Genomic DNA, 18,461 nt, shown 5'->3' on the forward strand with positions numbered 1-18,461 from the left:
TTTATCATAATTAATGTGCAATTCGATCTTTAATGGGAAGATTTACTTTTCAAAATATCTCGTTTATTATTTGATGTTGGAAACATTTAAGCTATGAACCAACGTACAACATTAAATTTCACAGATATCAACGAATGTTTATCGAATCCATGCAAAAATGGTGGCACTTGTACCGATAGTGTCAATAAATTCAATTGCACATGTGCTGCTGGATATAAAGGAGCAATATGCGATACTGGTAATATAAATACAAGTTGTTTTTTGTTGTCACTTCATCATGAAAATATCATTGCATTTCTTGATATCAACGTTTAAAGTGACATATACAACGCTGTACCGTTTGTAGCATTTGACTGTTAAATTAAATGTTTGAATAATGAATGTAATACTTAGAAATATACAGAAACACATGTATGTAAAAGGGAATCATAAAATAATTTATATTTACTTATGTGGTAATTTTTATAAAAAGATGAAAATGTATCCTAATTTACTAAACAAATGTTTGAATTGAAACAAAATTCCAGACTCAGTCTTATATTTTACGAAGAATTTTCATAATAACTATAGTCGCAAAGTGTATTTTTATACATAGATATCGACGAATGCAATTCTAACCCTTGTGAGAACGGCGGTACCTGTACGGATCTTGTAAATGGATATGAATGTACATGTGTTCCTGGATATGACGGAATGAAGTGTAACAATGGTGAGCATTTAAATATGTTTGCATAATTTCCAAATGGAAGTAATATCATCAACCTGAAATTATATTTTTTTATTCTATCTTTACTTAAATCTCTATATTTATTCACATATGATAAAACAATTGTATTTTTTCCCTTAGATATTGTTAAACGAATTAAATTTCATTCTCTGTTCATGATAATTTTTTCTGTTCTACTATAGATATTAATGAATGTTCTTCGAACCCTTGCTTGAATGGTGGTTCATGTATTGATTTAGTTGATAGATACCAATGTAAATGAGATGCTGGATTTGACGGATTTACCTGTGACCATAGTTAACTTAAATATATTTGATTTGACATATTGATTTGATAACTGTAAGCTACTATGTAGATAATTATTGTATATTTTTTCTTTCGAATGCTGTCATATGACAATTTTTATTACATGCTTTTAGGTGGTTAATAGAGATATATAGAGATATATCAGTGAAATATAAAACTGATAATTTCACTGTTTTGAACTGAAGCCCTTCAGTTGTTTCGATGATATACTAGCGTACACAGTACTGGGAACCGACTTAATGACATAACGTCGTAAATTACGTCCCGTTCTTTTATTATTTGGCGCGCTTTGGATTAAGTATATGTCTTTTTAAGCGTTTCTTTGCATAAAATAAAAGAAATTTTGTTAAGTTTAGTGTAAGATCGAAATATATTTCACCTAGTGAATACCAAAAGTTAATTTTTCACTCGTGGCTGCGCCACTCGTGAAATATATTCCGATCTTACAGTGAACTAAACAAATATCTTCTGTTTTATCAGGTACACATAAACCTGTTTAATGAGAGACAATGGGAAGTTTCCTCTCCTCAAACATTCTGTTATTTTGTTTTATTCTGTAAATTGAAAATTAAGAGCAAAAAACGTATCTTTAGCAGAATAAACACTAATTAAGGAATTAAGGATATACAGACGTCTATTATAACGTTAGTAATAACAATATATGGCCAATAATGTCACTCAAACACGTTGGTTGCCTATTATTTTTTATCATTATTGCCATTTTTTTCTTATTATATCATACATAGATATAGATGATTGTTCACCTTATCCGTGTAAGAACAGCGGAACGTGTAAAGATCTCACCAATGGATACGAATGTACATGCGTTGCTGGGTATGACGGAATTAACTGTGATTATGGTGAGAATACACATTATTACTGACATTCAAAAAGGAAAAAAAATGAGAGCGGATTTGAAAAATTTCTCATTGTCTTATTGGCATGTATTTATTCATTTACTTCGTAACTAAAATAAAATCAAAGATAATAAAATATTCAATAATTCTCTAGAAATATAGTTCAATAATTAATCTACAGATTTGTCAAAATTATCAATTCAAAATTTTATTTTTTACTTGGAGTATTTTCTATATCTGTCCCGCTTTAGACATAAATGAGTGTTCATCAGACCCATGTAAGAATGGTGGAACCTGTAAGGATCTTGTAAATGAATACGAATGTACATGTGCTGCTGGATATGACGGATTAAATTGTAACAATGGTGAGCATTTATATACATGCCTATTTATATGCATTCTAGAAAAACTTAAGGAAAGTTATCATACAAACTCCATGTTTATGTATGCTTATGTAAGTTTATGTAATGTCTTGCATTGAAATTTCATTTACAATGATTTTATTTGAGTAAATATGATTGTAAACAATCGACTGTCGGTAAGCTAGCAGGATAGAATCCAGCTTATCTTGCGGGTTTTGAGCACAGCTGTGAAGATGAATTAAATAGTTATAAATGTTAATGTGTTCACGGGTATGAAGGTCACAACTGCGAACACGGTAGATTATTTTCAAAAGTGAACGTTTTTAAGTTTGTGATCCTTAACTAGAACATACTGTATCTGTTTTGGTAGCAAAGATAAAAACACGGTTTAACATACAGTAGGAAATATAAATAGGAAAGAAAGGCACTGTGATCCACAATTTAACATTCTATGTTTTATTTTTCTTATTTTTCATATATTGATAATATGTCTGGTTTTTATTATTAAGTTACACCAACAACGACCATGTCACCCGATGCTAATTTTGCTCGAGCTACGATTTCTATGAGATTTCCATTCGAGTCAAAATTCAATGTTACGGATCCAAATTTAAAGTCTGACGTAACATTTCAGGTATCACTTCTATTTTAGTACTTTAATGATTCAAATAATAAATTTTACGAATAATGCAAACGAAAATTAAATAAATAATTGTTGTAACAATTTTCTGTCTTGATAAACCAATCTCTTGCTTTACATATGTCACTGGGTATTGTCTCATTAACAAATTTAATTCAACAAAGTCTAAAATGATTTGACTTCGTTTCACTCGTATGTCGTGGCATATATAATTTTCCTCATTTTATGACTTTTTCATCTTTTAAATAAATATAGTACATCTATTGTATTGTTTTTATGTCATTTGTATATTATTTTTTTTAAAGCTGACCAAGGAATATAAAGACAATATTGGGAATGCGTTAAAGGCCCTAGTTATTTTACGATTGAGGTATGTTTTATTTTATGCTGCACCCTTAAGCTTTGAAATAGTTCAAACACCAAATATAGGTTAGAGGGGTTAATTGTTACTGCTTCCCTATAAGTATATTTGTTAAAATCTTTTTTATATTAAAGCCAATGGATAAATAAATACGAAACTGTATAACCTTCCATCTGTTCAACAAATGTACTTGATTACAAATGTTCTGGTTTATTTTCAGTAAGGGAAGCGTTAGGGTCGAGTTTGAGGTTATTTATGAGAAAGAAACATCATCTGTTAGCGATCTAATTAAGACAAGTATCGCTTATCTAAATGGAGATAAATCAATAGAAGTGTTTAATGAAACAGTTTCTGCAATAACCGTTGAGATTAATTCTATTACGGGTAAGTCCGTTTAAATGCTGTGAAATTATGCAATAGTGTTTGGTCAGACTTTAATTTTCTGTTCTAAACATTTTTTAAAACTTTCAAAACAAATGCTTGGTTTATCATCATGTGAATTATTTCCTCAAAATAAGGCATTATTTATTTAATTTACAACTTATTGTTTACAGTTACTAACGAAACTAGCACGGATGAATCAAGACTTTGTAGTGTCTTTGAAATACTGCAAGGACCTTGTCAGGAAAATCAAAAATGTTCTATAATGGAAGGAAATTTTTCCTGTGTGTAAGTGTGTAACTGTTAATTTTTTCTTTTCTTTTTCATCGATTTCTTCAAATGTGATAAAAACATCTTTTAAGTAAAATAATGTCTTTTGTAACGTACATGCACAATAAATAACACTATGTATTTGGAATACCTGGTGCATTGTCATTTGAGATTCGGGATACCACTCAAAGAACTTATTGGAATTTAAAATAACATTTAACTTTCCATTTGTTATAAAGGGGATTGATTGCATAAGCACGAAAACGGAATTATGTTAAAGTAATTGTTATTTTTTATTTAAAGAATTGACTACATAAGCACGTAAACGGAATTATGTAACATTAAATGTTATTTGTTATTAAAAGAATTAATTGTACTAGCCATAAACGAAACCATGCAATCAGAAACAATTATTTGTTAATGAAAAAATTGATTTATTGGCACCAATAACAGTATTAATGTTCTTTTTAGGGCACATGAAGATGATGGAAGTAAGTGTACGGAACAATAATGTTATGAATTAAATAGCCATATTAATCTACTTAAATATGTACATTAATTTAAACGAGCAGAAATTAGAAAAAAACAGGTTGTTTCTTAGAAAATAAGTTCTAATAATGCTTAAAACTTGAAGTAATGAGTAAATAGGAGGATCATTTAACGATGGAATAAATCGTAAGGTTGTGGCAGTTTTACTGGTCGTATTTAATGTTTTTTTTGTCATTGGGATTAAATTAAAGGCAAACATCTTTTATATGCACACATGTTTTTTTTTAATTTAAACAAATTGCTATTTATTGATATTAACATTGAAATGTATGATGAAAAGAAGATATGTTATTCAACAAAAATATCATTTTTTCTTAAGATGAAATTATTATAAATATTCATCTGATTGAAAATAGATCGATAGCTTTTATTAGAGAACGTTTTAGACGTTCAAGATTAGTTCCTGATATTAGTCAAAAATTGAACCATGCCGTACCGATCTAAATAATGCAGTACCTAACTGCCAAACAATTATTTATATCATCTGATGGCTATGAAAAATTAAAAGAATATTAGTTAAATGCTGTATTATAGAACGATCGGATGTTTATCTATATATTGCTCGCACCATTGATAAACAATATTGATATTATTGAACTAATATTCAAAAAGAAGAAAAGCAGCGTTACTTTGTTTTCTATTATATTTACAGTTGGTTTGAAGATTGTGATTATTGTCATTGTTTGCGTGTTATTTGTACCAATAATCATTTTCACAATTACCTGCTTGGCTATTCGGAAAATTCGGAACAGGGGCAAGGAGCTACCACATTCACAAAGACTGAAAAGAGACTCGATTGGGTAAAGTCAATGTTTCCTTTTCTGTTAGATAATCTCTCATATAATCGATATATTGCTCACGTGAGCGCGAATGCCTAAAGATATACCAGTCATACACTTGGGGATAAAATGGTCCGCCCTAGTGGACACTTAGTTTACACTCACACTTGTATAGTAAAATTTCTAAAAACCCTTTTCTTTCAGAAAAAACAGACAGCTCCCCAAAAAACAGGTTTAAAAAGAGCTTAAATTGTTTGCATGTTATATTACACGGTGGTTCTTAACTATAGTTATATAAATCATGCCCTTTGTGTCAATATATGCCCCAAACCAAGTGTCACGTCGTTCACTACTTATTAACTTGTATAGATTTTTGTCTTCTTTTGCGAAAGAACTATATAAAAAGCTTTGGTATTTGGCATGTACAATAACCTAGTAGACGTCTACAAATATTAAATAAACCCCAGCGGTATGATTGAAATACCTTTTGTAGGGGTCCACAAGGCACAATAATTCATTAGATATGCATTATAAGATTCGTGTCTGCTCTGTTTTTTCAACAATTTGAAAAAAACAACATTTTTTTTCACAGAATTATCTATATAAAAACACAATGTTAAGAACGCAACTTTTGCATTCCTGAAGTCGAAATTTGTTTCGCTCTGTGGTCACTTAATATACATAGACGTATATAGGAAACACATTACAGTCTTACTGTGTAAAACTAGAATGCTCAAAAGTAAAATATTTGGCATGAAACATTGCAGTGTGGACTTCTACAAAAGTTTTACAAATCATGGACGTAGGGTCAATATTTGCCAACTATAGTATATAGACTTAAATAGAAAAAAAAACTGATTCTTTATAAAACATAATAATTCGCAGATTTAAGATATTTTGTATGTTTTATCACCTAGTAGTTACAATATCATATCGGGGTAAATTGCAATGTCCGTTTGAGGAACTAGGACGGTCATTTGAAATACATAGATTTATATTGCAAACATATCTTTAAGTCTTTCCCTATTGACCTACAGTGTGCAGAGCATAGGAATTTGTATATACATCAACATGTGTTGTCACTTTCGCACAAATCATTAACATAAGGTCTAACATGGATTGTCCTGTGTGAATATGTTATTGATCAAAAGGGAGGAAATTATTTGTTTATGTAGCATTTTGATTTTTTATATTGTATCTTCTCTATTTTAAAGATAATACATAAATCACTTTGAAATCGGGCCTATATTATCCCACCATTAGAGTGGTCCATTATGTGGTTTTCGAAATAGAAAGAAAAAGACTAATGTTCTATAATTGATTACCTACTTCCATATGAAAAGTTGAAACGCCATGGTGGAAGGATTATTCGGTGAACAATTACTTTTTTTTCATACATTTGTAACGAATATTTGAAAATGTAAATGATATAAAACATATATTTTTTCAGGTCTGGGAAGTCATGGACAAATTGGACAAACCCTAAACTAATGGGTTCCTATAGAAGCCGCCTAAGTGGACGATCTTTCACGTCTGGCAGTTATTTACCAGACTACTCGAAAAATTCACATGGATACAAGTGTTAAAATATTGTTAACTGGTTATTTCCCCCAAAAATTAAATAAGAAATTACGAATTGATCATAACTTTATCCCACTCATGCTTACACAAGGGAAATTTAGAAACAAGAGTGTAAAATTCATAGATTTATATGTTTGGTGTTGTGGTGAAGCTATATGTTTATTTATCAAAGACCATATAACTCTGTCGATGAAAACAATGTTTAATGTATGATAATTATATGACGTTTCATTGGTAGTTTGTAAACATACTGCGCAGGTTTTTGAATTATTCAGTATGTTGATTACAGCCATGTTCCAGAATTCTACAAGACTTATTCTCTGTGCTTATTGAACAAATGTGTTCTATTTATAGTTTAAATTGAATGTAAGAAGAGTCTTCTTGCACCTTTCAAAAATGGGCATATTCAAGAATTTTCTGGATCCTCCTTTGTGTATATTAATACTTTGGAATTTCCATTTAGGATTTCAATTAAGATTTAAAAGCCTTTAAAACTTAACATTTTGAAGTGATTCGTCTGTTATTATAACCAAAACATTTGAACTGTTAAAAAATATCATGCTTTAATCATTCCGGAATTATTATATCTTAATTTATGACTGTACAAAATCATTTAAAATTCGGGTTCTGTTATCATTTGTAAATTATTATTTTTATAATTTGTTTGAAGAATAAATTCTGCTATTTTTAAAAACTTTGTGACTGGTTGAACTTTCTGTTTATCGTTTGTATCGTAAAAGAAACTATAAAAGTCATAATCAGTTTCTGTGTGTTGTTATATAATAAAACTCGCGGTCAAAAGCTAGCACACTGAAACTATTTCTTGAACAATCACGTTAAATACTACTCATATAGGTGACTTTTTATACATTTAACGAGCAAAAAATTGCAATGGTCTCTCGATTCAAATTTTCGAACTCTCGAACGTACATTTATGTGCCAATATAGTCTGTAAGGAATTGCATGACTGAGTATCGAGTTCACTTCCTTACAAGCAAGGCATATAATATCTTTTACAAATCAAACCATTTGATAATATATGCCGAAATAAAAAGCACGTGCTTCTTTTACCACGAATTACATGCTTCTTCTGAATTCTATAATGTAACTTGTAACTACAAATAAAAATACTTAAGATAATTTCTTAAAGTGACAAAATTTATACTGGCACACTCGTGTTTGTGCCGGAGTGATATGGGAGTGATTCGGGAGTGACAAAGTTTATACTATACCGGAATAAATACCAGCATCGCCACCAGAGTTCAGATAACTGTTTTTTAACATGGTCAACGATTGGCTGAAAATAGGGAAAGGGAAACCCTAATATTTAACTAGATATTTAGAGATTGGATGCAAAAGTGATTTTAAAAATAACACAGCATTGTTTTTTTTAAGAAAATGAACAGTTTCCAAAATTTTCAATTGGATGTTTGCATTTTAAAATATGACAAGGAAATGCGGCGTTCAATGAACGCAACCCCCATCCGACCCAGCAACAAGAGCCAGCAGCAAGGAGCTCAGGAGGACCCCAAACAAAAACAGGTAAGGGCACAAGGCAGGGCATGGGCAGGCTAACCACTAAAATCATAAATAATAAGTTACTGATAAGGAACTAAAAGAAAACAAATAAATGATTGAATAAAAGGCCCATAAAGTCAAAGGGCACAGCTGAAGGGGACATGAGACCCGCGGATGGGTGGAGGGATAAATAAAATAAATAAAAACTAGGGGCAAAGGGAGAAGATATTTACCGTAGACGAGAAAACAACAAGGGACACAAAAGTGTCACCAAAATAGTATGAAACAACATACATCTGAGGAACACAAGAGGACGCCGCCTTAGAACGGTCAGCAGAATAAATATTGTTGGGGAGTTTAAACCGGTTAATGGTGCACCAAACCTCACTTCGAGCCCACCATGTTCCTTTAAACGAGACAGTGTAAATAAAATGAATCCCCGCAAAATGAAATTCTAACAGTTGTCATGGTTACAAAAGGTCAAATAAGTTAAGCATCGAAATGCCAGTGTAGAAACATACAAAAGAAAACCCAGTAACCATAACAAAAGTACTCAATGTCTTAAAAGAATGATCACCTACAAGGGCTCGACGAAGCAAGACAGGAGACCAACATTAAGGCAATTCAGTCCCAAAGGGCTTTAAGAACTGTCCATCATAGAGTCTCCCTATTGGTCCGTCAGATGTAATCAAAAGAGGAAAGCGAAGCGTCCAACTGTAAATGGGTTGAACACTAAGCATGCGGTATGTCTTAAAATGGTATGGTCATAAAACGTTTTATAATTTTAGTAAATACAACAGAAAATTACAAAAAATGACCAAAGATCTTACGAAGTTTGTAAACAACATACCCGTTAAAATCAGGCTGGAAGTGTTTTTAGATCACGATTGAATTTTGAAATTAATCAATGTTACGATTGTAAAAATTTAGTAAAATATTAACTTAATTTTTAATAGCGGTACCCGTGTTCGAGTAGCTTACCGGTAATGAAAATTTTTCGCTCGTTAAAATCCTTTACGTTGCTACAAGCCCAAGCAAATCTAATTAACTGAGATATAAAAACCCCATAAGATGTTGCATGCGGTACGTCTCAATCCAAATGAGGATAATGTACTATAACAAAATCAAAGTCATCTCTTTTATCATAGATTTTCGTGTGAATAGAATTGTTTTTAATAGTGATATGAAGATCAAAAAATGATGTAGTTAAATTTCAAGAATTCGTTTAATTAAGTTGTAAATATATTTTATATGAACTTCTACGATAACAGATGTCAATAAAATGATTGATTTTGTGTCTTAAGTGCAGAAAGTAAGTTTATTTTCATTTATTTTGGTACCAAATTATATCGCTTCGTGCGAATTACTATCGCTGAATGTGCAATTTTCACACAATTCAAACAATGTTCTCAAAAACCACAAACGTAGGATAATGCACTTTGTATTGTCATTTGAAGAAAATTAACGCGCATATGATACGCCAGGTTTTGTTTTGATTCATTGAACGTTTGTCACCTTAATTTAACATAATAAGGTACTTACCGGGGCTCAGCAGTCGCCATTTTCTCGTGGGTATTACTATACAAAGTCACGTGATTCCCCCCGTGTTTATTAAATGGCCTTGACAATCAAGGTTAAATTATTGAAATGTGTTTAAGTTGTTATGATTTTGTTATTTATGTACAAATTTGATTTATACTCTTCTAAACATTTATTGTGACCCAAACGGTCATGTTGAATAATTTAGATATAAACTTGACCTTAAAATCACCTTGACCTTAAAATGATCTTGAAGTTTTATTATATTTTCTTAACTTTGTCATTTACTTTTGGAAATGAATATCCGAAAACAATCGTAAATAACCTTATGTAAAAATACTCTTGTTGCAACAGACAAAACAATCAATGGGGTAATTAATCTTGAAAACTGGAACACTGTCACTGTTAGCTATATAATTATGTTCTTAAATGTACCTGTCAAGTTTCGCTAAGTAAACTAATTTTCAAAACACTAACATCTATGCAGTCGGTAGGCAATATTAAAAAATACTTGATTAATATCCAAACATACATGTTTATGAAATAATAAACATTATATCAATTGAAAACATCAATGATCATAATTATGACATTTATTGAACTGATCATAAACTGAGAGTACCTGATAAGTTCGGATAATTATTGTGTCATTTTACGATTTTGTGCATTAACTAGAAAGTGAATAAACTATTCTGTACGTTTTATTTAGAAAATAGATATCAATTCTGAGTTCATTGTTGTAGAATAATGCACGGTTTGAGTTCAAATGCGTAGTGACATAATCACGAAGGCCGATAGGCCTGAGTGATTAACTACAAAGCAATTGAACAATTATTACACAATAATGCACAAATAATTAATATCTATTTTCATTCATACACGTCAGGGAAAAATATAATAATTATGATATAGTTGGACTTTGTATTTGGTGTGGTTAAATTTGTTTTCGCCTCAATAGAAACGTTCTTTAAAGGCTGTTCCAGTGGGTTGAAAAAAAAACAACTGTCGTTAAATCTACCCGGTGTAGAAACATTTTGAGAATAACGAATTTTAAAATGTTAATGAAACTTTGTTTGTTTACTTTTTTCACTTTATGTTCTTCAAGCGAAATACCAAGTATTAATAGTGAAAATGGCGCCGTCAAGGTGTCGGTTTGAATATACACAGGGAGGTAATAAGAACGGCGAGTGCATTGATTTAGAATAATACACGCTTCCGGCCTTCTTTGTTTATATAGAAAAATTTCCGATAGTGTTAGAATAAAGAATAATCATTTACATTTTATTTCAAAATGACATGAAATACCCTTTACATTTAACTTTAGATTTGCCGGTGAGATTTTCAGATTTTAGTTTGTAATTTTAAGATGACCAATGAAAATTTTTCTTTATTTTAGTTCTTCCATGTCAATTTTTACAGGTAGTCAAACTAATTTTAGACGACATTTGGCCGAATGAGTATTATCAGTAGGATATTTCAGTGAACAGAGTCGTTTTCTGCCATATTTATTCCCCTGGAAAATCGTATCTTTAGCATAGAAAATCAACCGTAAGGACGGTTTGGAGGTCATTTCTTATAAAATTGGAAAACAAATAAGAAAGGGACATTTAAATTGTCCTAATTCAAAATTCATTTATCAATCATCAATGATAATATGAATAATAGATGTTTTTGGAAGAGAAAAGAGCTATGCAGTCTTTCTAAGGATGATATACATTATATGTTTACATCAGATATGTGCCAATGTAGTTTCTGCATAAGAAATATATATGAACAGGATCAATATAATGAAGTTACTGCCTTTATTGTTGTTTTTTTCCGGTCGAATAACGTCTATATCAAAAACTAATATATGCAATTTAACCTGTTTTACTTCGACCGAGTATCTTTTTAGCTCGAATATTCGATAAGAATAAGTAAAGCTATTGTAGTCACCCGAGCGTCGGCGTCAGCGTCGGCGTCTGTGTCGGCGTCGGCGTAACCACTTATGTTAAAGTTTTTGTAATACCTCAAATATTTTTAAAGTCCCTTGACATATGGCTTTGAAACTTTGCACACTTGATCACCATTATGACCCCAACCTGTAGACAGGAGGAGATACATTATGTAACTGTATCAAGCATTTTGACAGAAGTATGCCCCTTTTTCGACTTAGAATTTACGTTAAAGTTTTTGTAATACCTCAAATATTTTCAAAGTCCATTGACATATGGCTTTTAACTATTGCACACTTGTTCACCCTGTAAACAGGAGGAAGTAACTATATCAAGCATTTTTTTTACTATCAAGCACTAAGAATAGTCGAGCGTTGCTGTCCTACCGGCAGCTCTTGTTTCATTTGGCGATGAGTTTAAGATTAATTTATGTAGTCTTTGTTCATTAAATATATCTTTCAGATTTGAAAGCCATGCTATACATTGATTGCTCACATTTCAGGTTTAACTGGCAGAACATGATATAAGCATCATTGCCATTTTTTGATAATTGTTTTTAAGGCAAATGACTAAAATTGCTTAGATTCAAATTCAAATTTAACATAGTAATGCTAAAACAATCTTAAATTTTGTCTCGATAACATTTCGACTTTCTTCGCTCGGCACATATTTTACTCGTTAAGCCCGACAAATTTCATAAACATTTAATGAAAATATTTGTTGTGTCTGCTTCCTGTATTTAATTATTGTATGTATCATTTACGGGCAAACGTAACAATAAATTTTCCAATATGCTTTGATTCTAGAACGAATTTTAGGCTATTTATGTGCTGTCAATCACAAAAAAAAATAAAATAAAATAATACAACACATTTTTTTGCAACATTTTGAACTACCTTGATATGTCAAAGTTATATACAAAAATCTATTAGTTTTGGTTTCTGATTTATTTTAGGTTTGTTTTTAGGACCATACTATTAAATGTTTGGAGAAGAAAATTTGAAAAGCAGAGAAAATTTAGAATACTTAGTAGATGCATGCGGTCGAATGGTTAAGTAGGTTGAATTCAAAAAACTTGTTTTCTCGCCAATGTGTGTTCGAATCCGAACAGTGATTCTATCATTCGAAGAAGCTATTCAGCTAGCTGACGGAAGGTCGATGGTTCCACACAGGTGCTCGTTCGGGCCCGAAATACGGAAGTACATCTGAGGTCTTCCTCCACCAATTAAACGGAAAAGTCGCCTCACAACCTATACTACACTTGTTCAACGTAAAACCCAACCAGAAATAAATATTTAGGCTACACCCAAAATGTTACTCCGTATGTTCAAACATCTATAATCTATAGTCAGTCAATATATCATATTTGTTATTTGTTACATAACGTAACCTTAATTCAGAAAGTCTGTTAAAATTGTTTAAAGTTTGGTTAAAATTACTTATTTTAAGAAACTTAATGTGATAAGACGGTTCCATGTGGCATCCTTTTGTTACAAATATTTCAGCAGTGTAATAATTTTGTCTCAGTAATTTTATAGAATTGTTACGTAACTGGCTTTAGGTTAGTCATTTATGAATGAAAACCACATGCACATTTGTTTTCAGGATATTTGGCATACGACATTCTGGAATGCCTTGGAGAGAGGGTATTCGGCTCTACGTCCATATCATTAGTAATTGTATAAAACATCATTTAGTTATAAGATAAAAGGATTTAAAATATTAAATACTCTTAAGGTCCGATTCATGTATACGAGTAACAACATTATTACAGAAAATAAAGCAACACAACGAACTGTCTGTTTCTTAAGTCTTTTAGATAACGTCTTGTTTAAATATTTGCTTTTCCATAAGTGTAAGACGTCCTGTGATCAGCGTGCGAATACAATATTCTCCATTTACGCACAGGAAATTATTTCCATATTCTCCATCAGTGCTGCAAGAAAAATATAACAACCCTGTTTTCAGCTGCCACACAGCACTTGACAGTATAAAAATCTGGAAACAAAGTGATCCCTCGGAAGCATTAATAATGTTCACTATCCCTTGGCCAAAATTCACTTTGTTAGAGATACGATGGTGTAGTTAAATCTCAATTGTGTAGTGAGAAATTAACATGAAAAGACATTTAAGTTGCTAAATATACCAAGAGGAAAAAAACACTGAACTTGTGCATAAAAAACTCATACATGTATCCTATTTGTTAATCCCCTTCCGCAGAAGAAATGATAACCAATATGAGAGGATGTGAAGAGCACAGTAATCAAGTCACTGCCCTCAAGGTCAAGATCACTCTCAAAGATCTATTGTAAAAACATTTATTTTTCATGTCCGCTCTCAAACTAATTGACAATGCAAAGGCTTCGAAATTACTATGCTCAAATGTTCCCACCATGACCTTATCTACAGAGCGCTACATCTAGGTTGATACCTACAAGGTACATCCAGGTTGCTATCCCAAAGGCCAAGGTCGCTAAAAAATCAAATGTTAATGTCCACATTTTCCTGTCCGCTCTTTAATTTTTAAGCACTGAAAAGCTTTTAAAATTACTTTGCACATATGGTCGCCATAATGACATGATGTGTGGAGTGCAAAATACAGGACGCTACCCTCATGGTAAGTGTAGGTCACACATAGTGCAAAAGTTAAAAGTCAATAATTTTGTGTCATCTTCGTAACGTTTATACTACTAATTTAAAAATAAATTTATATTGGCACAAAGGATCCCCATCATCACCTACAGAGGGCAACAACTAGGTGGCTACCTCCAAGTCAAAGTTATAACATAACCAGCAGTCTTGTACTTCTCACCTGAATGATTTATAAAACTTGGAAACAATAAGAAATCACACGTAAAAGTCACGGTCAAGTATAATAAGTTAATCAGGACATATCTCTAAAGCTCACGTAGCAGCAATTTCGCCTAAAGCTTGATACAACCAAGTATGTAAGAAACTGAAATTACCCATGTTTACCAAGACTTGGACCTACAATTCAAACAAAATAAGAGGATCTACAAAGGTATCTACTTTTTAAATATGGAAGATGATTGGTCAATAACTGAAAACATACTTTTGTAATGAGCAAATGTGCTTATGATATGCATGTCACAACATCAAAATCATGGTTGGTTAAAGGGTAAAGAAGTACACAAGCATGTCTGCTGCGGAAGGGAATTTAGCTGTTCTTCAGACTACCTTGTTCGAAAAAGGCTTTTTCTGTCTAGTGACACATAAACGATAGCATAACCGTGCTATAATCATGCACGGAAAAGCAAATCAACCGTTGCAAATAAAAAAAACAACATTTTTCTGTAAAATAATTCTAATTTCCGTCAATATAATACACTTTTCAATATGCATTGTTACACCGCACTTTATGTTGAAACGAACTTTGGGTCCAACCCCAAAGTGCCAACCCAAAAGTGCGGTAGTCTTCACACCGCATTTTTGTGTCTAAATCGAGAAATGGACCCAAAAAGCGTTAATATGCTACATATCGCACCGAAGTTCTGAAGGTGTCAACTGCATCCTCGTACAGATTATTTTTCACTGCTTAAATGAATTATAAATTTTGTTAAAAAATAAACGAAACCACCACTTAAAATGAGAACAGAACGTTTCGTCCCTAAACCAACTCCAAGTGCAAAAGCTGTAAATGTATTTTCAATTTCATTTTATGCAACCGACAACGTTGCATTATCTTAATTTTCGAAAAACTTTCTCTTTGTAATGCCATGAATTTAATATTCAGGGACTAAGACACTTTTTAAATGTGGACAATGTTGAATATTATTACCAACATTGCCATGTTACACTTCACAACAAACAAACTTTAAACTTTTAAAGTTTAAGGAACCCATTTACATGCCAATGTCCCCAAAAATCTAAATTTTCTCACATGCAGACATATTTTTAACAGTATAATTGAATTTAAATAACTGGGTAACGATTGCGCTTCATTAAAGTGAAATGATCTAACCCAAACTAGAATTTATCAATTTATATTTGCTTTCTTTATCTCAATGAAATATGGAACCGCTGTTCTTGAAAAGAATGGAAGTCAGCAATTAGTCTTTATTTATGTTTTCAGAAGCTAAACTTCTCTTTAAAAAAAATATACATATATGTAATCCTCTTTTATTGTTATTTCAACATTTTCACGTGTCAGTACTGTCACTTGTCTGTAAAGTCAAATTTGGATACAGCATACACCGTTCCTCCTCAGAACCTCAGATGTGTTTCTGACAGATTTAACATCCTCTGTGCTTGAATTAAATTCTCTATAATTAACCATCAAAACAAATATATTTGTACCAAAAATATTATACGATGTATAATATGTATGTACAATCAAGTTAACAAAATATACTACAAAACATCTAAGAAGGAATTAGACATTAATAGCTTTAACTAATTTCCAAATGAAATCCAGCCACTATGATATCGTTTATAATCTCACCCATGTTTGATTATGACGTTCAAGAATGTTAAGCCTCAATTTCAACAGTAACTTTACCAGCATATTATAGAAATTCTTCTAGAAATGTATTATATTGTCAAATATAGTCAATTTTGAAAGTTAAATAAGCTATAATATATTTCAAACACAAATAAAGGAGTGTTAGCATGACGGTCTTAATGCCCACTTGTAAACAAAGGTAAAGTGGTTTCAATCCCTTCAATGTTTCCTCATGTAAAACTAGTGCAATAACACAAGAATGGTTCGAGCAAGCCACATGATATTTTTCACAATCAAACTTGAATGAATAGTTATAACTCTTTTGGTATCCTTAAATTATCACTTAAATATTAAAAAATTGACAAGATTCGTATTATATCACGTATTAATAAAATAAGATCATATTTTTAAAGGTAAGACATTACAAATAAGGGCGATTCGCGACACGTTCTAAAGTACCCTTCTCGAAAAATAATTATTAATTTAATTAACAATTGGATCTTTATCTGACATTTATCAATCACCTGTGCAATGAGGTACATGGAACCATTGCTTACCATAACTTAAGTAGTGTGCAACGAGGAGGCGTACAAAAGTCGATAAAATCATAAATTATTTTTCTTAATTATATAATAATCCTTATTAATTTACTTACCATTGTTTACTATAAAATTAATTTCGGCGGACTGATTAGAAACTATATAATTACTTGTACTATACAAAAGATCAACAGAAACTTTTAAACAATAACAAAATTAATTCTTAAAACAAATAACAAAAATACTAATTACAAATGTAAACAGTAGCTGAATTTTGTTAAAAATAAACTTATAATGATTCCGGAATAATTTAAGTATGATGATTATTATGAACGGTTGAATTTATTGCTAAAAATATACCAAAGTCTTTAGCTATAATCATCACGGAAAAATAAAATCATTCAAAACGTTATGTCCTAAAAGCTTTCAAATCTAAAACAAAGATTTTTAAAACGAAATGCCAAAATATCAATATACACAATGTAGGATCCAGAAAAATTCTGTTTTAAAAACCCATTAATAGAAAGATGCACGTAGACTCTTCCCAAATTCAATTTAAACTATAAATATAACTCAAACGTTCCATATTACAAACACAGTGAATAAGTCATGCAGAGTTCTGGTACATACATGTAGAAACAGGTTGTATCCAAGATACTGATTAATTCAAAAACTAGCGAAGTTAGTTTACAAACTATCAATGCATCGTCATATATCATACATAACACATTGTTTTCACCGACAGAGTGATATGGTCATTGATAAATAAATATTTAGCTTCACCACAAATGCATCAAATATATACATGTAAATCTATGACATTAACAAAATCTTTTTCTCATATTTCTTTTGTGTAAGCATGAGAGTGGGATAAAGTCATGTACATTGTTAATTTGTTATTTAATCGTTGTTTTTGGGAAAAAGTAAGTTTACAATATTTTAACACTTGTATCCATGTGAATTTTTCGAGTAGTCTGGAAAATAACTGTCAGACGTGACAGATCGTCCACTTAGGCGGCTTCTATAAGAACCATTAAGTTTAGGGTTTGGCCAATTTGTCCATGACTTCCCAAACCTGAAAAAAATGCATGTTTTATATTATTATTATTTTTTTTCAAAAGTTAGTTGAAAATGTATATAAAAATATTAAATAATTGTTCATCAAACAATCCTTTTACTTTACCATGGCGTTTCAACTTTTCATATGGAAGTAGGTAATCAATTATTAAACATTAGTCTTTTTCTTTCTATTTCGAAAAACACATATTGGCACTCTTATGATGGGTAATATAGGCCCGATTTCAAAGTGATTAATAAAAAAAATAATCTTTAAAATAGAGAAGAGACCCAATAAAATATCAAAATTCTACATTAACAAATAATTTCCTCCCTTTTCATCAATCATATTCACATCACAAATCGATCTTAGACCTTATGTTCATAATTTGTTCGAAAGTGATAACACATGTTGATGTACATACAAATGTCTATGCTCTGCACACTTTAGGTCTGATGAGAAAGACTTAAAGATATGGTTACTATATAAATACATGTATTTAATATCACCATCCCAGTCCCTCAAACGGACAGAGCCACTTTTAGATCACCGTTAGATTTTTGTAACCACCAGACGATGCTACATACCAAAAATCTTAG

General features: G+C 31.2%; 2 protein-coding genes across 2 annotated transcripts in view; one reads left to right on the plus strand and one right to left on the minus strand.

Moving 5' to 3' along the window:
• Positions 1-7,392, plus strand: part of LOC132731025 (neurogenic locus Notch protein-like) — a 44,998-nt gene extending 37,606 nt beyond the window's left edge. Inside the window, exons 41-51 of the mRNA XM_060717123.1 lie at positions 125-238; positions 596-709; positions 1,780-1,893; positions 2,142-2,255; positions 2,762-2,886; positions 3,198-3,262; positions 3,474-3,637; positions 3,808-3,922; positions 4,376-4,395; positions 5,106-5,253; positions 6,683-7,392. Coding sequence (XP_060573106.1) covers positions 125-238; positions 596-709; positions 1,780-1,893; positions 2,142-2,255; positions 2,762-2,886; positions 3,198-3,262; positions 3,474-3,637; positions 3,808-3,922; positions 4,376-4,395; positions 5,106-5,253; positions 6,683-6,818 — 1,229 coding nt within the window. The 3' untranslated portion in view covers positions 6,819-7,392. The remainder of the gene's footprint in view (positions 1-124; positions 239-595; positions 710-1,779; positions 1,894-2,141; positions 2,256-2,761; positions 2,887-3,197; positions 3,263-3,473; positions 3,638-3,807; positions 3,923-4,375; positions 4,396-5,105; positions 5,254-6,682) is intronic.
• An 8,400-nt stretch (positions 7,393-15,792) lies between these two features.
• Positions 15,793-18,461, minus strand: part of LOC132731026 (fibrillin-1-like) — a 63,777-nt gene continuing 61,108 nt past the window's right edge. The window contains exon 75 of the mRNA XM_060717124.1: positions 15,793-17,880. Coding sequence (XP_060573107.1) covers positions 17,745-17,880 — 136 coding nt within the window. The 3' untranslated portion in view covers positions 15,793-17,744. The remainder of the gene's footprint in view (positions 17,881-18,461) is intronic.

The sequence above is a fragment of the Ruditapes philippinarum genome, unplaced genomic scaffold (genome assembly GCF_026571515.1).
Source record: "Ruditapes philippinarum isolate M1 unplaced genomic scaffold, ASM2657151v2 ctg3237_1_1_1_1, whole genome shotgun sequence".
NCBI classification, from domain to species: domain Eukaryota; kingdom Metazoa; phylum Mollusca; class Bivalvia; order Venerida; family Veneridae; genus Ruditapes; species Ruditapes philippinarum.